We start from the raw sequence: 19,928 nt of genomic DNA on the forward strand, positions 1-19,928 counted from the left end.
CAACATGAAAAGGAGTCAGCCTTCAATTTTATTGAAAAACTGGTATTACCATCTTAGAAATCGAGAACTTTGATTTAATGTATTATGTGCGTCAACCAAGGCAAACAAAGGTTGTGGAATTAACGGTGACAAAAATACGCCAAAATATTTTTAATATGGCAGTCAGAAATTCATCTTAGTTGCAAATTGGTTGGGTATAAATCAATGGTTGTTAAAGTTTCAAAGCACACGTTACTCTTTGCTAGCCACAATTCGGATTGCTTGTAAAATGGTTAACGTATTACATTATAAATGGTTTAACTATTGGCAATGCCATTTTCTTATAAAATTAAATGAAGTACATTAAGGATATAAACTCTTAAAAAATAAACATTTAAAGTTAAATTGCTCAGTATTATTCAGTAACTTCACTACGATAGAGATGAGTATGTTTAAGTACCTAATGTTTTATTCTTTTACAACGGTACAGTTTGTCTTATTCCGTTAATCTTCCTCGGAGTGACTACTTAAATTCAGCCGATAGTAAAATCGAATATGAATTGGGCCATTAGATATTTTTTCAATAATGAATCACAATTTAAATGATAAAATCGAGAAAATTTCAAACAACTGCATCCGCACATACGCGCGTTTGTTTTAATTCAGACGAAATTCTCGTAAATTGAAAAATAAAGAAAACAGCTGAGAGCGATTATCCGTAATGTTTGGTAAACAAAAGTAAAACATGGCGGAAAGGCAAGTAAACGCTCCGGCTACCACTGTGACAAATAATGCTACTCCTGTTCCCTCTACGTTACCTTTACAAAATAATACTTCGCTAACAGATAAAGTTGTTCCTAAAGACATTTCTGATAAAAGTACCCTCGTGGCAGTCCTTCAACTCTTACGAAAATATAACCTCAAAGTAAGGCTATTTGCGGTAGTTCAGGAATTTATTAAGTTCATCCGTGAAAGGGTCATTCTTTCTAAAACTTGTTACCTCTACCTTTTTTATAGACCACAGAGGAAATTCTAAAGAAAGAGGCAAACCTAAGTGATATTCCTGACTCGGCTGATGGTGTCCAAACCGATTCCGAAGTTAGCAGTGTTCTTTCTGCCTACAAAAGTGAAGGAGATCCGGAAATATATGAAGCTGCGTACATGGATTTGAAGAAATTTGTTGAAGGTGCCCTTGATATGTATAAAGTAAGTGAATGACTAATTTTTCTGGTTTGAAGTAATTATAATTCATCATTTCACCACACTTAAGTGACCAGGTAAATCATTTAAAAATAATCAATATGGTCTTAATATTTTCCAAAAATAATACAATAATATAATTACATTGAAATTTATATGCGTTTCTATTGCTGTTTGCAGAATTTAAGAGGCAAATTACCGGCGGATAGATAAGTTGTTCTCAGAGTTATGCTCTTATCTCATATGGTTTGAGGACCATTATTTATTCTGTCCAGAGGGTATATTCGTTTGTAGTTATACATTGGGATAATAAAAGTAAGAATGTCAAATCTTAAAACAATGTATTGAGTGTAAAGGCAGTGATTCGTTCGCAAGCGCGGGTTTGTTTACTAATTGTTTATTTGTTTCAAAGTTTTCCTCAAAGTCAGAGGAAAACCTTTAGCAATTGAGAAAATACATATGATAGCTAATAAAATTATAAAGCAAAAGAAGAAAACCATCATTCAAAATACAAGTATCCAAAGTTTCAATTAAAATAAAGATTAAAATATTAAGCAAACAAATATTTAATATTTTCATGACTAAAAGCTGCGATTTGACTAAACGTTTTTGATATCCCTAATTGTAAAGCACAAGTTTTTTTTATTTTGATTTGGTTATATAATGAGTACCCATTTTGAAACTCTAGTAATCATCAATCAAATGTTAGCCACAGAACTTGGTATTTTAGTAGTGAACCATTGAAGCTGAAGCTCCAAATATGTAACCTTTTGATGCTGGAGTTTGACTTGTGACAATGCTCTTCAATGTTTAAAACAATAAAATAATTTAGCCACTCAACTAAAATATATTTTCAAAGATCTTAGAGAATATGACACTTGGAACTGATATGGTTCTGTAATTAGAAACATTACTTTTGCCACCACATATAAAGTTTAGACATACTTAAGACGTCTAAGTAGAAGTTCAGGTTTTCATTGATTGATTAAAAATCAAGTGCAGTGGCTCAAGTTGTATGCCACGACATGCCTTAACAGTATATTGTGGAATATTTTTGGGTCCCATCTCTCATCTCGGTCGTGAGTTTCTGGACTTCCAAGGAAATATATTATAATATTAATTACTTAAGTTTTCGTTATTAGTTGCAATAGTTTCATCCCATGAAATGATATCCCTTCTTGGAGAAAAGCTTATTGAAAATAATTATGAAATTCAGAAGCAATACTTTTGGTGGGTTGTTGAAGTTAAATCCGTTGAAGTTGACTGATTTGGGTCGTAATAATGATAGCACATTATATTTGTCCAGTGATCAAGTTGTTACAACTGTTACACTTGATATAAGATACGTCAGGGGAAAGGAACAAAATACATACAATGGATACAAGACACATTATTACACCAGGCATTATTAAGAAATTCAGCAATTGAATAAAACATTTTCAATTTCAAGAACCTAAGTAGATTAACTTTAAATGCAGCCACACTTTTTCGGGCCTTAATCTCAGCTGGGATTTTATTATAAAGTCGAAGGCCCTTCAAACTTGGATCAGTACCTGCATTTTTGTACGCACATATAAAACGTGCAGCTGCTCATTCTGCCTTGTAGAATACTTATGGATATTGCAATTTTTCACATACTCAGATTTCTTTTTGTATGTACTACTACATGAAAAATATAAATGCATGGCACTGGCAAAATTTTTAAACAGGGGACGGCAAGGGGCATTGTGTTTTGCAAAACTCATTAGCCGAATGGCTCTCTTTTGGACCCTGAAAATAGCCAAGGCCTTAGATGATGAACCCACCAGTAAAGGATACTATAGGCTATGTGAGAATAAAATTCACCATAGTATAGTGCACAGAGAATAGCCACTGAAACTGTGGGTCTAATGGACCTTATTAAAAGGCAGGCCGAGCTTAACTTACTGGTTAAAGTGCTTATGTGTTCATCCGAAGAGATTTGAGAAATGATTTGGAAACCCAAAAATTTGGTATTTTGTGCCTGTGGGATCACCTTCCCATCGACTTCAATAGAAAGTACTTCACCTGCTTTATTTTAATTTGCAAAATACATTAGGTGAGACTTTTCTGTATTCAAATCTAGGAAATTATTATGACACCAAGAAAGTAAGGTGTGACTAACCTGTTTGCACTTAACTATCAATTTATCAAAAGTAGGCAATACGAGAATAATGTTGCTCTCATCAGCATGTAACAAGGGGGTAGCACTGTTTATATGTTGAAAACTATCAACAAGGTCATTTATGTAAGAAAGAAACAAGACAGGCCCAAGAACAGAGCCTTGAGGAACACCTTGATTAAGGACCTTACTTGGAGAAACAAAAGATGTACCGTTTTTAGAAACAACCATGTGTTGTATTCTATCAAATAGGTAGGATTTAATGTAAGCATTAGGTATGCCACAAATACCCATCCTTTGGAGTTTCTTGAGAAGTAATTGGTGGTCAACACAATGGAATGCTTTCGAGAAATCGAAAAACATTGCAGCAAATTCCATTTTTTTATCTAGAGCATTTAAAGTCTGGGTTATTAACTGATAGTTAGCAGAAAATGTAGATTTATGTTCCCTAAAACCATGCTGAGATGGTGAAAGTAGATTGGGAACCTCTAGGCAAAAAATTAACCTAACATAAAATGCCTTCTGAAATATTTTCCTCAATTGGTTCAGCAAAGAAACTGGATGGTAGGAGTTGATGCCATGTCTATCTCCCTTGTTTTTATAAAGTGGAATGACTTTTGACACCTTCAGAGGACACAGAAACACTCCTAATCGGAAAGATTTCTTTAAGAGAAAATGAAGAGGCAAATAGAATAATTTCAATATTGATATCATATATAATGGAAGCCCTCCTCGGACTACAACCTTGACGTGGTGGAAGGGCTTGTGCGTTCCGATGACCCCTGGAGCTGTGCTGGCGGGAGTAAAAATTATTGCTCCTGGTAGGGTCACCCATGCCAGATAGGTCGAAGGTTAGGAGCCAGACGAAAGGTAGTCCATGCAGCATCTGTTCCTCAGTGAGGCGGCTGCAATGGCATCTGACCCCAGTGGGGCGGCCAGTAAGTGATGGTGTCACATTAAAAACACTATTGAGGAAGGCAACGGGAAACCACCTCAATTATCATTCCCAAGACAAATATGATGGACAATACAGAGATTTTGAGTCCTGGCAACCACGGGGCTCGGCCCAATCGGCCGTGTGTCGTGCCCGGCTGCTGGGGAAGCCAGGCTTCCGCGGTCGTCATCCCACGAAACCCTTGCAAGGGAAAACCAGCAGCAGCAGGACATAAGACGCAGGAGAAGAAGACCAAAGTAATTAGAATAGGAATGTGGAATGTTAGGACAATGATGAGGACAGAGAAATTGGAGAATGTTAAGCGAGAGATGGGAAGGGGAAATATCGATATTTTAGGTCTATGCGAGGTGAGATGGAAGGATAGCGGGGATTATTGGAGTGATAAAAATAGAATAATATACAGCGGCGGGGACGAGAGCCAACGAGGGATTGCCATAGTATTAAATAAAGAGGTAGGGAAAAGCGTAGTCAACATAAGGCAGGTAACGGATAGAATACTACTAGTAGAGATAAAAGCAGAACCGACGAACTTGGTTATTATTCAGGTATACATGCCACCGAGCAACCATAAAGAAGAATAGGTTGATAGGATATATGATCAGTTAGAGGACATAATCGCGTGTGTTCCTGCAGGGAAACATTTGATAGTGATGGGGGATTGGAATGCGACGGTAGGCGAAGGAAGAGATGGTGATGAGGTGGGGGACTATGGCTTAGGCATGAGGAATGACCGTGGGGAGAAAGCAGTTGAGTTCTGCAGGAGACAGGGGCTAGTCATCACCAACACTTGGTTTAGACACCACAAAAGACGCAGGTATACATGGAAAATGCCAGGTGACTCAGAAAGGTATCAGCTAGATTATATCCTTGTTAGACACAGGTTTAAGAACAGTGTGATAAATTCCCACAGCTTCCCGGGAGCGGATGCAGACTCTGACCACAATTTAGTTGTTATGAAATGTAGCGTACGCTTCAAAAAGATAAGGCAGGGGCAGCGAGTTAGAAGATGGAATGTAGAAGCATTAAATGGTTTGAAAAGGAAGGATTACAAACAGGCGATGGAGAAAATCATGGAGGATGGTAAAGAGCTTAGTAATATCGAAGAAAAATGGGAAAGTATCAAGAAAGGGTTGTCTAAAGCCGCAAAAGACACTATTGGAACCGTTAACACTAAAAGGACTAGGAAACCATGGATCACGGGTGAGATGATTACAAAGATGGATGAGCGGCGAAAATGGAAGAATGTAAATACAGAGTTAGGCAAAATGAAGTACAAAGAATTAAAAAAATGAATTGAGGTGGGAAACAAATTAAGCAAAAGAAGCATGGTGGAAGACGCAGTGCGAGGATATGGAAAGTCTGCAGAGGAAGGGTGAAATCGGTGCGCTGTACAGCAAAGTTAAATCGTTATCGGGAAGTAAGAAAGGAAGAGCTATGCTAACAGTTAGAGATAAGGCGGGTAAGGTAATAGTTGACGCAGGGAAGATCCAAGAGAGATGGAAGGAATATATAGAAAAACTGTATGGTAAAGAGCTTAGACCAACAAAGTTACACATAGAAAAGGAACATGACGTAGAGGAAGATAGCTTAGGTCCAGGCATACTAGACAATGAGATAGAAAGGGCATTAAGGGAGATGAAACTAAATAAGGCCGTGGGGGTGGATAACATTCCCGTGGAACTTTTAAAATGCTTAGGGAAAGGTGGGAGGAAGAGGCTAAATGGGCTTATTCGTAGTATTTATGAGGAAGGAATCTGGCCGGAAGACTTTGTGGGATCTGTTTTAGTTCCTGTTCCGAAAAAGGTAAAGGCCACGTCATGTGAGGACTATAGGACAATTAGTTTGATATCCCACGCAGCTAAAGTTGTTCTCAGGATCATAAACAAAAGGATAGAGAGTAGGGCAAAATATTACTTGGGGGATAATCAGTTTGGGTTGAGGAAGGGGAGAGGTGCCTGTGATACCATTGCAATAATGGAATTATTAATCGAGAGGAATATAGAGTACAACCAGGAGGTATTTGCCTGTTTTGTAGATTTCGAAAAAGCGTTTGATAGAGTGATTTGGGAAAATATAACGAGTATATTGCAGAAAATATGAATAGATTAGAGGGAAAGGAGGCTGATCCGCAACCTGTACATGTCTCAGACTGCTCAGGTGCGAGTGGGGAACGGGGAGTCCGGTTGGGCATTGTTAGGAAGAGGTGTAAGGCAGGGTTGCCCATTATCACCGTTGTTGTTCAACCTGTATGCAGAGGAAATTATTAAAGAGGCATGGGAAGAACTGGAGGTAGGAATGAAGGTGGGCGGGGAATTCGTAAAATCAGTTAGGTTTGCTGATGAACAAGCTTTAGTTTGTCAGTCAGCCAAGGGGTTGCAAGCATTGCTGAGTGAATTGGAAATTTAGTGCGACAGGTATGGGATGAGAATCAATATTAATAAAACAAAGGTTATGCGATTTTCTAGAAAGAAAAAGGCTAAGCTCAACTTTAAAGTAGGAGGGCAAAAACTAGAGCAGGTAGAACGGTTTACGTATCTCGGTAGTGCTTTTGACCAACACGGTCAAAGTAGTAGGTAGGTAGGGCGAAGAATATCACTAGGCAAAGAGGCTTTCACATGGAGGAGGGAGTTGATGACAGGGACTTTGAGTAAGGATGTTAAGAAAAGACTCGTAAAAACTGTGATATGGAGCTTAGCTATGTACGGAGCAGAAACGTGGTCATTGAAGTAGGAGGATAGACGTAGATTGGAGGCTTTTGAAATGTGGGTGTGGAGAAGAATGGAGAAGGTGAAATGGATGGAGAAGAAAACAAATGAGGAAGTACTTGGTATGGTTGGTGGTATGGTATGTTGGGAGCAATCATATGGTGGCAGGAAAAGTTGATGAAGGGGGCGTTGACCGGCAGTGGGATGTTGAAGACTGTGATAGAGGGGAAAATGTAGGGCAAACGAGGAAAGGGAAGGAACAGGATAGGGATGTTGGACGGGATGAAGGGAGGAAGAAAGTACTCAGAGATGAAGAGGGACTTGATGTAGAGTAGGATGATGGATTTTTTGTTTTGTTAGGAATAATAAAATGTTTGTTTGATAGTTGTGTCCATCCAAAAACCTACCTTAACCGGTAGATTACCTTAAAAAATATAATGGAAGCAATGCTAGGTTCCATTTTGATTAATGAATTAAAAGTTAAAAATTGATGCAGGTGATATAGGCAACCAGTATGTTTGGATAATTTGAGCGGTCTGTTTGGCTTTTTTAGAATTTTCAGAATATCATGCTGCCAGGAAATCTTAATATTCCTTTTATTATTTTCTAGCATGAACTTGGTCTTATTTTATACCCAGTGTTTGTACATATGTACCTAGAATTGGTTTATAATGGTCATGAAACCAGAGCGATTGAGTTCATGAACAAATTTGGTGAGGAGCAAGAGGAATGGTATGAAGAGGACCTCAAAAGCCTGGCCAGAGTCACAAAAAAAGAACACATGAAAGGAAATGAACTTACAGATACCTTCAAGTGAGTGGTTGATGGATTAGCTTTTTGAAGTAATTTAAGAAATAAAAAAAGTAATGACTTTTTTAAGCTTTTTTAGAGTTCTGCCATTTTATATCCCAGCTTTAATTTTTGGGTTTGTGAATTCCCATCTAGATCAAGCGAATTCATCATACGTATGTCTCGAGATACATTGTCATTGCTTAAAAGGCACCTTCAGCAGGAACGAAAGCACAGTATTCTTTTGAACATTGTTCAGGAGCATCTTTACTTTGACATGTATGAAGGAGTGGCGAGGAACCGTCAACAAATCCAGGCCACAGCTGGAGGAATGACTGGAGAAGCTTCTCGACAGGGTAAATATGGAACATCATTTACCGCCTTCATTTGGTAAAATTAGGGTACTTCCATTTTTTGGTGCAAAATTATTTTATGCCGCAGGATGGAAAAATTGAAAAGTGTTTGGTAAAATCTGCATGGTTTCGCCAAGTTGTTTGAGATTAAGTCAAGTAATATTTCATGGAAAATTTACAGATGGTGGAATTGAGTATTTTTGTGCATAGTTCAGCCTAATGCAGTTTTAAGTATGTACAAATATTTCTTATTTCTTATTACAATGCAATTTGGCAATCAGTGAGGTGGAAAGGCACAGTTAAACCAGTCAATAATTAGAAACAGGTCAGGTACATGTACGAATGATCACGTAATGTTATCCATGAAATGTCCTGGTAAATGAATTTGATATAAACTGGATAAAGGCAGGAAAATAACAGCCATAGTTCTCCTGTGGTCATTTTAATGCTTTCCATCAGGAAAATGCCAAAATTACTTAAAATGACCTGCAATATTAGTGTCTGATATAAAAGCCGCATGGCAATGTAATTGGTTGCAAAAATTCCAGGGGGTTAGACGTGGCCACAACCCAAAAATTAGAGTATACTCTGCAGTTTCATGCTTCATGGAAAAGTACAAAAATTTTTAATAACAAAATATTAGAAACCATGCTGATTTGAAATTGTGAATCAAATTACTGTCATCATGATTCCCATCACATATTATGTTATCAAGATCAATTTTTCACTGTTATTGTGTTAGCAAACTCTCTTTCCTGTTTAATTAATTATATGGTATTCCTTGAGCTATTTTTTGGTCTTTGTTTCTTGTGGTTACTAAATATTAATTATGTAGATTTAGTAGAAGTTTATATTTGAGAGCACATTTGATTTGGCTGAGAAGTTATGAATGATGTATTCATGTTAGAAAAGTGGTTGTTTTGAAAATTATTTCAGGAGGCTCAAATAAATTAATTTTAAACTTTTGCCTTCTCAGAAATATGTTTTAATTTGAATTGCATTAGCTGTTTTAATGAAATCAAACAGTTCTGAGAATACATTTGTGAAATTTATCAAATTGTGCAATCCACGATTTCATTTTCATTTTTGCCCTATCATCTCTTTCAATGGGAAGTGTCGTTTTCACTCAAGTCGCATTTATTTCCTCCTTTGAAGACAACAAGGCAAAGGTGTACTATGGGCTTCTTAAGGAGCCGGACATACAATACGTGCCGGTGGAGGAGGAAGAAGAGGGAGAGGGGGGGGACGGGAGGGGGAACGGAAGGTGGGGGGGATCGGCCAAAGAAGAAGAAAGCCAAGAAAGATCCACTCTTCTCAAAGAAGACAAAGTCGGACCCAAATGCACCCTCCAATGACAGGATGCCACTCCCCGATCTGTGAGTTTCCAGTCTTTGAGCAAAATTCCTTTTCAAATGGTAGGATTTGGTACTTGATGGCACATTATGCAAAAGTGAAGTCTTCCCAAATGTGCCACTAGGCCAGGTATTTAGTTGCCAATGTTTTGATGGCTTTCGCTGATGAATGTCCTCATGAAATTCTATCTCCGATCAAATTCTTGTCAAGCCTTATACCCTTCAGTTGGAGTCAGGAATTTTTGAAGTGGCCGATGCCAGTTCTTCCCCTTTTTCTTCGGCTTTTTATTTTGCAGCACATGGGATTCCATGATTGGTTGAGCCCTAACAGCATGCCATTGTTCAAGTTCCTTATTTTTGATTGGATCTTTATAGCCTCCTTTCTCCTTCAGTCCCAATGTCCCCTGGGATCTTCTCAGTGGCTTAGTCGTCAAAAGAAATGAGTTGATCCAAATTGAGACAACATTCTGTGACTGATGATTTCTCAGGGTAGCCCAGCTCAATATTTCTACTATACTTTCTATTCATGTTAATATGGCACATGTGAGCCGTACACTGTAAGCTTACCAAGCTGGCAATGGATGCAATAAACACCGAGAACCCTGAGTCTCAAAGAGTCTCACCGCTGTAGAATGAGTTGACTTTTTATTGTGACTTGTGATTTATTCTAATGCTGTGTCATGAGCATTCTGGAGATGTTCAGGCTAAAGATTCAGGGATTTAATTTGCATAACCCAGTCAGAGAAGACATGACTCAAGTTACAGGGTATTCAAATACGACAGAATTTGATCTGCTACAAAGGCTATGTCATGGTCGGCCAAATGTTGACAACATGATGATCGATCTGGTGGGAGGGTTAAGGAGAAATCTTTTGAACTGTCTTAAAATCAATTTAGCATGTGGATATATTTTGGGGTGAAAGTGGTTGAGCTTCAGAGAGTGTGTGTGGATGACCAGAATGGTGTTAGCCATCAATCCACTTCTATAATAGCTGTCTGTGAATTGATTTGGGACTTATGGATCCTGATGCATTCCTTATCTTGCCTTTTTCATTGCCCTGCTCACTCAATAGTCATTGGTTGATCTGCTTCCAAATGTGCCTCTCGAATGATGTGTGATTTTTTTGCTGATTCATTCCAGGAAAGATGCTGATAAACTGGAAAGAATAAAAGCATTGCGTGAAGCATCCAAAAGAGTCGCCCTTGGGCCAGAAAACCTCCCGTCAATATGCTTCTACACCCTTTTGAACACTATTCAGACGTAAGTGCCTTTTAGGTTTTATTTCCTTGTGATCTCACTGACTCATTTTCACATTATGTGGTATTTAATCGTTAATCACTGAATAGTAAAATTCATTTAGTTATTTTGTGTGATAATCATACGTGATGGATCACTTGCTGCTCGGCAGGAATAACCCTGACCTGTGTTAACCCTACTTTTCTATGGTTACCACTGGTAGTTCAAATCAGTTTATTTTGAGCATTAAGATGCTTGAGCTGCATATTTATTCTTAAGATTTTAATGTCTGTGTTCTCTTCAGTGTCACCTGTGCTGAGATAGCTGAGGATACCAGTTTATTAGCTGTTGGTTTCTCGGATTCGGTTCTTAAGGTTTGGAGCCTTCTACCTCAAAAACTAAGGGCCATGAAGAGTGCTGACCAGCTTGCTGATATTGACAGGGAAGCTGGTAAGTGGATGAAAACTGAAATGGTTTCAGTTTGGTCAGGTATAACTTTCTCATTTTATCTTCTGAACATATTCCTTCAAATGTAAATCCCTCGGCTTTTTATCCAGATGATTTAGTAAGGAATCGCAAATTCCAAATGTCAATTCAATGGGAAAATGTAACTACCAATGACACAACCAAAATTATTGTTAAATTTAAAGGATCTGATAGCAGGGACGTGTTGTGGATGGCTCTCAAAGAGTTGATAGCATTTGTTGCTCCACCTTTGAGAACAATTATTGGTGATTGTTTGATGGAGTTTTCCCGTGCTTTTTAAAGTACAGCAGAGTAATGTCAGTTTTATGATTATAGTTTAAACTGTAGCTTTATTTGTATTAGCAACTTTATCATTGAAGTCATGTCTGGAGGGAATGGCAAAGTTGTGAGGAATTGAATTCTTAAGAATGTGTATTTTTCATGAAGGTGGTGTGGTAACTTGGATGGTGCACACATTTTCAACTCTGTAGTAATACAGGTATTTCGTTAAAAGTATTCATATGTAATTACATTTAGATTTTGAAGAGAATTATTCATTATCATAGCTCTGATTATCTTATCATTACATTTCTTTTGCTATAGTGTAACAGGTGGATCAAGTACTCACCTTTGATATGTTTGATATGAAGTCAGTTGTCGGCTCTGGGGAAGGTTGGATTTGCGCAAATTTTCGCTGAATTTTTCAATTATTTTGTCATTTTACTATCAAAATTAATGTCGATCCTTTACATGAGAGGTATATTCTTAGTACAAGTCTTTCTTTTTAGTATGGATATGAAAAAAAATGTTATTTGAGATGTGAGTTAACCCTAGAATGGCATCGGGGGTGATAAAACACCCGAGAGTGGGTTGAAATCTGGAACCAAATGAAAGTGGCTTATGTTTGTGACCCGGGACCTTTACCATAATTCACGTCAATCAATGTGTCATGTGATTCTACATTAAAAAATGAAGAAAATGAGACCCCCCATTGGACTCTCATAGTCATAATGGGGGGAGATATGAATTTTTGAAAATTGTCACCCCCCATTACCAGAGTAGGGTGAAAAAAATAGCATTACTGTTCTAGGGTTAAACATCATTAAGATCAAATTCTGAAATTTACTGCCATGTAATCATAATGTCACAGTTTTGACTTTTCTTACTGCAGAAATTACTGTCATTACAACTGATTTCTTGTGGCAGTACAGTGGTGCAAGTAAACAATTGTGAGCGGTACCGTTTGGACATTACTCACAGTACTGATGGTGAACACACACAAAATCACACTTTTTATGATAATCATCAATGCTGTCGATTCATTGAAATAATCTAAATTTCACTTGTTTACATTCAGATAACTACCATTAAAAGTTGTAAATTGTATTTATTTTGGCCATTACTACTTGAGAATATGCATTTAACAAAAGTTAAAAGGTAATAATTCAAATTGATTCCCGGGAATGGACACAGTAGAGTTTCTAAAATATGGAAAAAATTAGGGTCGACCTATGTATGAGATATGTAAAAAGATGGAAATTTAAAGCAAAAATTAGGGGGTTGATGTAAACATGATTATGTACAGTAAATTAGAAACCCTCATTAGTATGTGGACTTATATACGTATATACCTATTTGAATATACACCTATTTATATAAATATATAAGACAGTTTGTCGAAACATTCGTGTGAAGCATGGCACTCTACGGATTGGAGACATGGAATATTGGAAAAGTGGACCAAAGAAGAATAGAAGCATTTGAAACATGGTGCTGGAGGAGGATGCTGAAGATGACATGGACAGACAAAGTGAGGAACAAGGAAGTATATAGAAGAGGGAAGGACCATATGGAGAGCTCTACGGCAGTGAAGAACAAGATAGATTGGACATGCCTTTAGGCTCAATGGATTAGTTAGAAACATAATAGAAGGAAAAATTGAAGGAAAGATCCTGCAAGGAAGGCCAAGAGGCTAGTGCATAAGGCAAATTAAGAATGACGAAAAAGAGGGAATCTATCAGAGGGTGAGGGAATTAACCCTGGATAGGGAAGAATGAAGGGCTGCAGTAAACGAACCTTAGGATTGAAATACTGATGATGGTACCTATTAAGTGCTGCATGTGCTCATTTTCCTCTTCCTGTGTTTCAGATGATGTTCTTGTTCGTATGATGGATGACCGCACTGCTGAGACTGTACGTGTTCTCCTTGGCCACCGTGGGCCCATTTACAGGGCATCCTTCAGTCCTGACCGCACCCTTATGCTTTCCTGCTCTGAAGACTCCAGCATTAGACTATGGTCGCTGCAAACGTGGACATGTCTTGTTTCTTATAAGTAACTATCTCTGGCTTCCTCTGGCAATTACAATCAAAACCCCATAGTTGCATTATCATAATTTATGTTTTCTTGCCATTTACAACATTTTCATCGTTCCCTATTCAATGTTATATTTTTCCAAAATGTGTAGAACCCCATACTTACGTTCATTTTCAGTTTTCCTGTTATTTGCATCTCTGTATGCTAGATTAAAAAATTTTAACACTCTAAAACAGGTTCTGTAGCACGTCAGACTGCATACATTTTTGTTTTTCATTTTGTTTCATTCATATGCACTTAAAAAACATGAGGGACAGAGCAGTAATATGAACGGTTGAACAAAGAATTGGAATATGGCAGGCAGTGTAAAGGGGCACGACTTATGGAAATGTGAACTACTCAAACTCTTAATCTCAGCCTGCAAGGAAAAGATTCACACTATGAAATGAATGCATTGCATGACTAGGTGTTAGTAACCTAATTTATACATTGCAAGAACACCTGCTGGAGACTATTCATTTCACACATTAATTGGAGTTATAAGGAATGAAAATGGCTTCTGACCCACACATAATGAAGTGTGAAAAGCGTAAGAACGTGAATGACAACTGGGAAAATTTGTACTACATCAATGTGACAGATACAACAGTGATGGGCTCCTGAATAATAACAAAGTATTGAAACTTACTTTATGGCATCAAAGCCTCACTGATTCAAAAATAATTTTATTTTATTAAAAAAATTTGGAATAGGGTAACTATTTGTACTTGTCAAACAGCAGGGTAGCTCATATGCTCAGGTGCTAAGTTTTCCTCAATCACTTGGGATTGTAACTATAAACCTGCTTGAAAATGAGAAGCCAAGACAAAAAAATATTTTCAGTAGTGGAAGTTCTCCTTTTTCCACCATTTGTATTTTCTCTGGAGTTTCTTAGAAATGTAGTTGAGTTATGAGCAGTTATCCTTAAGTCATTACAACCTCATATGCTGCCTATGTACATCAGGATTTGTTATCAAATTGAACGAACCTTTGTTTTACTGAGCAACAGTAATAGTATGGAATATATGCATTAAAGGAATAGTGAAAATTTGGTCCGCAATTACTTGCTCCCCTCCCGAGACTAACCCCTTGACTTGGTGGAAGGGCTTGTGCATTACAATGACCACTAGTGCTGTGCTGGCAGGAGTAATAATAATTGCTCCTGGTAGGGTCACCCATGCCAGATAGGTCAAAGGTTAGGAGCCAGACGAAAGGTAGTCCACGCAGTGTCTGTTCCTCAGGGAGGCAGCTGCAATGGTGTCTGACGCTAGTGGGGTGGCCAGTAAGTGATGGTGTCACGTTAAAAACACTATTTAGGGAGGCAATGGGGAAACACCTCAATTATCATTCCCAAGATTTAAATGATGGACAAAACAGAGATTTTGAGTCCTGGCAACTACGGGGCTCGGCCCAATTGGCCGTGTGTCATGCCCGGCAGCGGGGGAGGCTAGGCTTCCGCGGTTGTCATCCCATAATACCCATGCAAGGGAAAACCAAAAGCAGCAGGACAGAAGACGCAGGAGAAGAAGACCAAATTAGATAGAATAGGAACATGGAATGTTAGGTCAATGATTAGGACAGGGAAATTGGAGAATATTAAGTGAGAGATGGGAAGGGGAAAAATAGATATTTTAAGTCTATGTGAGGTGAGATGAAAGTATAGCGGGGATTGCTGGAGTGATAATTATCGAATAAAATACAGCAGCGGGGACGAGAGCCAACGAGGGGTTGCCATAGTATTAAATGAAGAGGTAGGAGGAAGCCTAGTCAACATAGAGCAGGTAATGGATTGGTTATTACTGCTAGAGGTAAAAGCAGAACTGACGAACTTGGTTATTATTCAGGTATACACGACCCCGAGCAACCATAAGGAAGAAGAGTTTGAGAGGATATACGATCAGTTAGAGGACATAATCGCGTTTGTTCCTGCAAGGAAACATTTGATAGTGATGGGGGATTGAAATGTGACGGTAGGCAAAGGAAGAGATGGTAATGAGGTTGGGGACTGTGGTTTAAGCATGAGGAATGACCTTGAGGAGAAAGCGGTTAAGTTCTACAGGAGATAGAGGTTAGTCATCACCAACACCTGGTTTAGACACAACAAAAGACGCAGGTATACATGGAAAATTCCAGGTGACTCAGAAAGGTATCAGCTAGATTATATCCTGGTTAGACACAGGTTTAGGAACAGTGTGATAAAGTCCCACAGCTTCCCGGGAGCGGATGCGGACTCTGACCACAATTTAGTTGTTATGAAATGTAGCGTACGCTTCAAAAAGATAAGGCAGAGCCGGCAAGTTAGAAGATGGAATGTAGAAGCATGAAATGGTTTGAAAACTAAGGAATACAAACAGGTGGTAGAGGAAATCATGGAGGATGGCAAAGAGCTAAGTACTATGGAGGAAAATGGGAAAGTATCAAGAAAGGGTTATCAAAAAGCCGCAAAAGACACTATTGGAACCGTTAACGTGAAAAGGACTAGGAAACCATGGATCACGGATGAGATGATTACAAAGATGGATGTGAGGAGAAAATGGAAGAATGTAAATACAGAGTTAGGCAAAATGAAGTACAAAGAATTAAAAAAATGAATTGAGGTGGGAAACAAATTAAGCAAAAGAAGCATGGTGGAAGACGCAGTGCGAGGATATGGAAAGTCTGCAGAGGAAGGGTGAAATTGGTGCTGTGTATAGCAAAGTTAAATCTTTATCAGGAAGTAAGAAAGGGAGACCTATGCTAGCAGTTAGAGATAAGGCAGGTAATTTAATAGTTGACACAGATAAGATCCAAGAGAGATAGAAGGAGTACATAAAAGAACTGTATAGTAAAGAACCTCGACCAACAAAGTTAGATATGGAAAAGGAACATGACGTTGAGGAAGATAGCTTAGGTCCAGGCATACTTGACAATGAGATAGAAAGGGTATTAAGGGAGATGAAACTAAATAAGGCCTTTGGGGTGGATAACATTTCTGCGGAACTACTGAATTGTTTAGGAAAATGTGGGAGGAAGAGGCTATATGGGCTGATTCGTAGTATTTATGAGTAAGGAATCTGGCTGGAAGACTTTGTGAGATCAGTTTAAGTTCCTATTCCGAAAAAGGTAAAGGCCACATGTTGTGAGGACTAGGGGACAATAAGTTTGATATCCCATGCAGCTAAAGTTGTTCTCAGGATCATAAACAAAGGGATAGAGAGTAGGGCAAATGATTACTTAGGGGTAACCAGTATGGGTTTAGGAAGGGAAGAGGTACGCGTGATGCCATTATTAATCGAGAGGAATATAGAACACAACCAGGAAGTATTAGCCTGTTTCGTAGATTTCGAAAAAGCGTTTGATAGAGTGAATTGGGAAAAACTAATGAGTATATTGCAGAAAATAGGAATAGATTGGAGGGACAGGAGGCTAATCCGCAACCTGTACATGTCTCAGACTGCTCAGGTGTGAGTGGGGAACGGGGAGTGAGGTTGGGCAGTGTTAGGAAGAGGTGTAAGGCAGGGTTGACCATTATCACTGTTGATGTTCAACCTGTATTCAGAGGAAATGATTAAAGAGGCATGGGAAGAACTCGAGGTAGGAATGAAAGTTGGCGGGGAATTCGTAAAATCAGTTAGGTTTGCTGATGACCAAGCTTTAGTTTGTCACTCAGCCAAGGGGCTGCAAGCATTGCTGATTGAATTGGAAATTCAGTGCGACAGGTATGGGATGAGAATCAATATTAATTAAACAAAGGTTATGTGAATTTCTAGAAAGAAAAAGGCTAAGCTAAACATTAAAATAGGAGGGCAAAAACTAGAGCAGGTAGAACAGTTCACGTATCTCGGTAGTGTTTTGGACCAACACGGTCAAAGTAGTAGGGACGTAAGGAGAAGAATTGCGCTAGGCAAAGAGGCTTTCACAAGGAGGAGGGAGTTGATGACAGGGACTTTGAGTAAGGATGTTAAGAAAAGACTCGTAAAAACTTTGATATGGAGCGTGGCTATGTACGTTGCGGAAACGTGGTCATTGAAGCAGGAGGATAGAGGTGGACTGGAGGCTTTTGAAATGTGGGTGTGGAGAAGAATGGAGAAGGTGAAATGGACCGAGAAGAAAACAAATGAGGAAGTACTTGGTATGGTGGGCGAAGAGAGGGGTTTGTTGGGATAAATCCTGTGGAGGCAGGAAAAGTGGATGAAGGGGGTATTGATCTGCAGCGGGATGTTGAAGACTGTAATTGAGGGGAGAATGTCAGGCAAACAAGGGAAGGGAAGGATCAGGATAGGGATTTTGGATGGGATGAAGGGAGGAAGGAAGTGCTCAGAGGTGAAGAGGGACCTGATGTAGAGTAGGATGTTGTGTTTTGCTAGGGGTCACAAATTATTTAATTGGTATTAATGTCCATCCAAAAACCTACCTTAACCGGTAGATTACCTTAAAATAATTACTTGCTCTGTGGGCTCTACCTAGGATTCCCACTGACCATTTTTATGGGTTATAGAGGCACATGGAATGAATTGAGTGCCCCCACACAGAATTTCTGTCAACCATGAATCACTGCATGATAAACTGAGAGAGCCATTACATTGTTAGCCCTATGCAGCGTGACACTGATCAAACCTGCGATTAAAAGTAGCCTGCTGTTGCCATAAGGTACCCTTCAACAGAATTCCAAACTTTTCAAAAATACCACTGTCTCATAGTTAAATGTAACTAGTATGATTGATTGACCAGGGTCTCTCGTCTGCTGCATTTGAGCTTAAAGAGGCCGTTGCAGAATTTCTACCCATTGCTAATTAATTCTCAATTCTACATGAACTGAATGGATTTTTTTTTCTCTATTCAGATTGAAATTTGTGTGACGATGTCATCAACAAATAATATCAGTTGCATTGAATCATATTTGGGCAAAAATATTGAAAATAATAATGAGTAAAATAATGAAAATTTTAAACAAATCATGGGCAAAACATGACCAGGCGTTTGGTTCTCTGCTTCTTAGACTAAATTGGTTAAATCTAATTTGCAGAATATCTTAGGAAATGGATTTAACTGAATATAAGTAAAATCAATTAGCTAATTCCCGGCTATTCTTCTTGACATTCATTTTGGATTGTTTGAAAGACATACTATTGTATTATTGGATGGAATCTTTCAAAACTTGTATAATCAATCATATTTACCTCTTTTGGTCATTTTTCCTTATATTTTGTCTATTGGGTGGAGCCAGTCCAGTGTTAATGGACGTATGGAAATTTATTTTTAGATGGTCAACTCCATCGAAGGAAGAGAAAATTGATGGTAGACAACTATTAACTCTCCCCGCCTGGGAGTCAATGAAGGGGCATGACGAAAGGGGCTTAAGGGATCATAACAGTCTATGGGCCAGGCTCAATGTGTGGGTCATGTGGTGGCAGTGACTTGGAAGGTCACTTGACCGTGACCTTGGAAAATCACAGTCTCTCATATCCCACTCTTCTCCTTTCAGGGGTCACATTTTCCCAATCTGGGACGTTAAGTTTTCGCCACATGGCCACTACTTTGCATCGGCAGCTCATGACCGCACTGCTCGACTTTGGAGCACTGACCACCACCAGCCGTTGCGGATATTTGCCGGCCATTACTCAGATGTCGATGTAAGTAGTGCTTAGAAAAAATTGACATCACTTGGTTGCTTGCATTTGCATGTGGTAAGTCTCACATTCTATTGCAGTGTGGAATCTTCTCTTGTCAAATGTTTGTGATCGGTTGGGTTTATTGCTGTGACTTGTTGACTTAATTTGGGAGAATGTGCATCAAAAAGTGACCATTCTGAGCAAGACCATGTAAAAGTAGCTGGGGAGGGATAGTTTAAACCAGGTAGGAAGGGAGGGGATGTATTAAAAGGAACAAAGGAAATGGATCAAGGCCCATGATTTGTGTGTTAAGTTTCCCGGAAGGCTTGCTGTGGCACATAAAACCTGACGGTCTGCATGACGTGGTCTTTAGTACATCTTAGTGTGCTCAGGTGATGAAACCTTCAATCAAACTGAATCCTTAGGTAAGATCAGTAAAGAATGTTGTTACTCTCTGTTTGATGGCTATGTTTTGAGTATTAGTCATTTAAGGTGTGTTGGAAAAATTGGCACCAGTACCTAGGGATCAGGATACCATTGAGATTGTAAAATATCTGTACATTTATGTTAAATGTGTAGGATTAATGACAGCTCCAGGACAAATTTATGAGGATATTTAATCAATGCTTTGATTTTTAGTTTTATTTATGCCTTGTTAGATTGCCCTGCAATTAATCCCATTACAAAAGACCAATTATGAAACAGCAACGACATTGACTAACCCTTTTTAGAATAGTCTATCCATAGTGACACATAAAATGCCAGGAAAATGACAAATGTCTATTTAATGAAATTGAATAAATATTTC

The 19,928-nt window shown here is 38.6% G+C and overlaps 1 protein-coding gene across 1 annotated transcript in view; it reads left to right on the forward strand.

Moving 5' to 3' along the window:
* The first annotated feature begins 721 nt into the window (after nt 1-721).
* Nucleotides 722-19,928, forward strand: part of LOC139694888 (transcription initiation factor TFIID subunit 5-like) — a 36,415-nt gene continuing 17,208 nt past the window's right edge. The window contains 10 exon segments of the mRNA XM_071593387.1: nt 722-904; nt 997-1,185; nt 7,590-7,792; nt 7,925-8,124; nt 9,277-9,359; nt 9,361-9,497; nt 10,615-10,734; nt 11,015-11,160; nt 13,325-13,508; nt 18,994-19,141. Coding sequence (XP_071449488.1) covers nt 725-904; nt 997-1,185; nt 7,590-7,792; nt 7,925-8,124; nt 9,277-9,359; nt 9,361-9,497; nt 10,615-10,734; nt 11,015-11,160; nt 13,325-13,508; nt 18,994-19,141 — 1,590 coding nt within the window. The 5' untranslated portion in view covers nt 722-724.

This window comes from Hetaerina americana, unplaced genomic scaffold, assembly GCF_022747635.1.
Source record: "Hetaerina americana unplaced genomic scaffold, ioHetAmer1.1.p SCAF_59, whole genome shotgun sequence".
Classification (NCBI taxonomy): domain Eukaryota; kingdom Metazoa; phylum Arthropoda; class Insecta; order Odonata; family Calopterygidae; genus Hetaerina; species Hetaerina americana.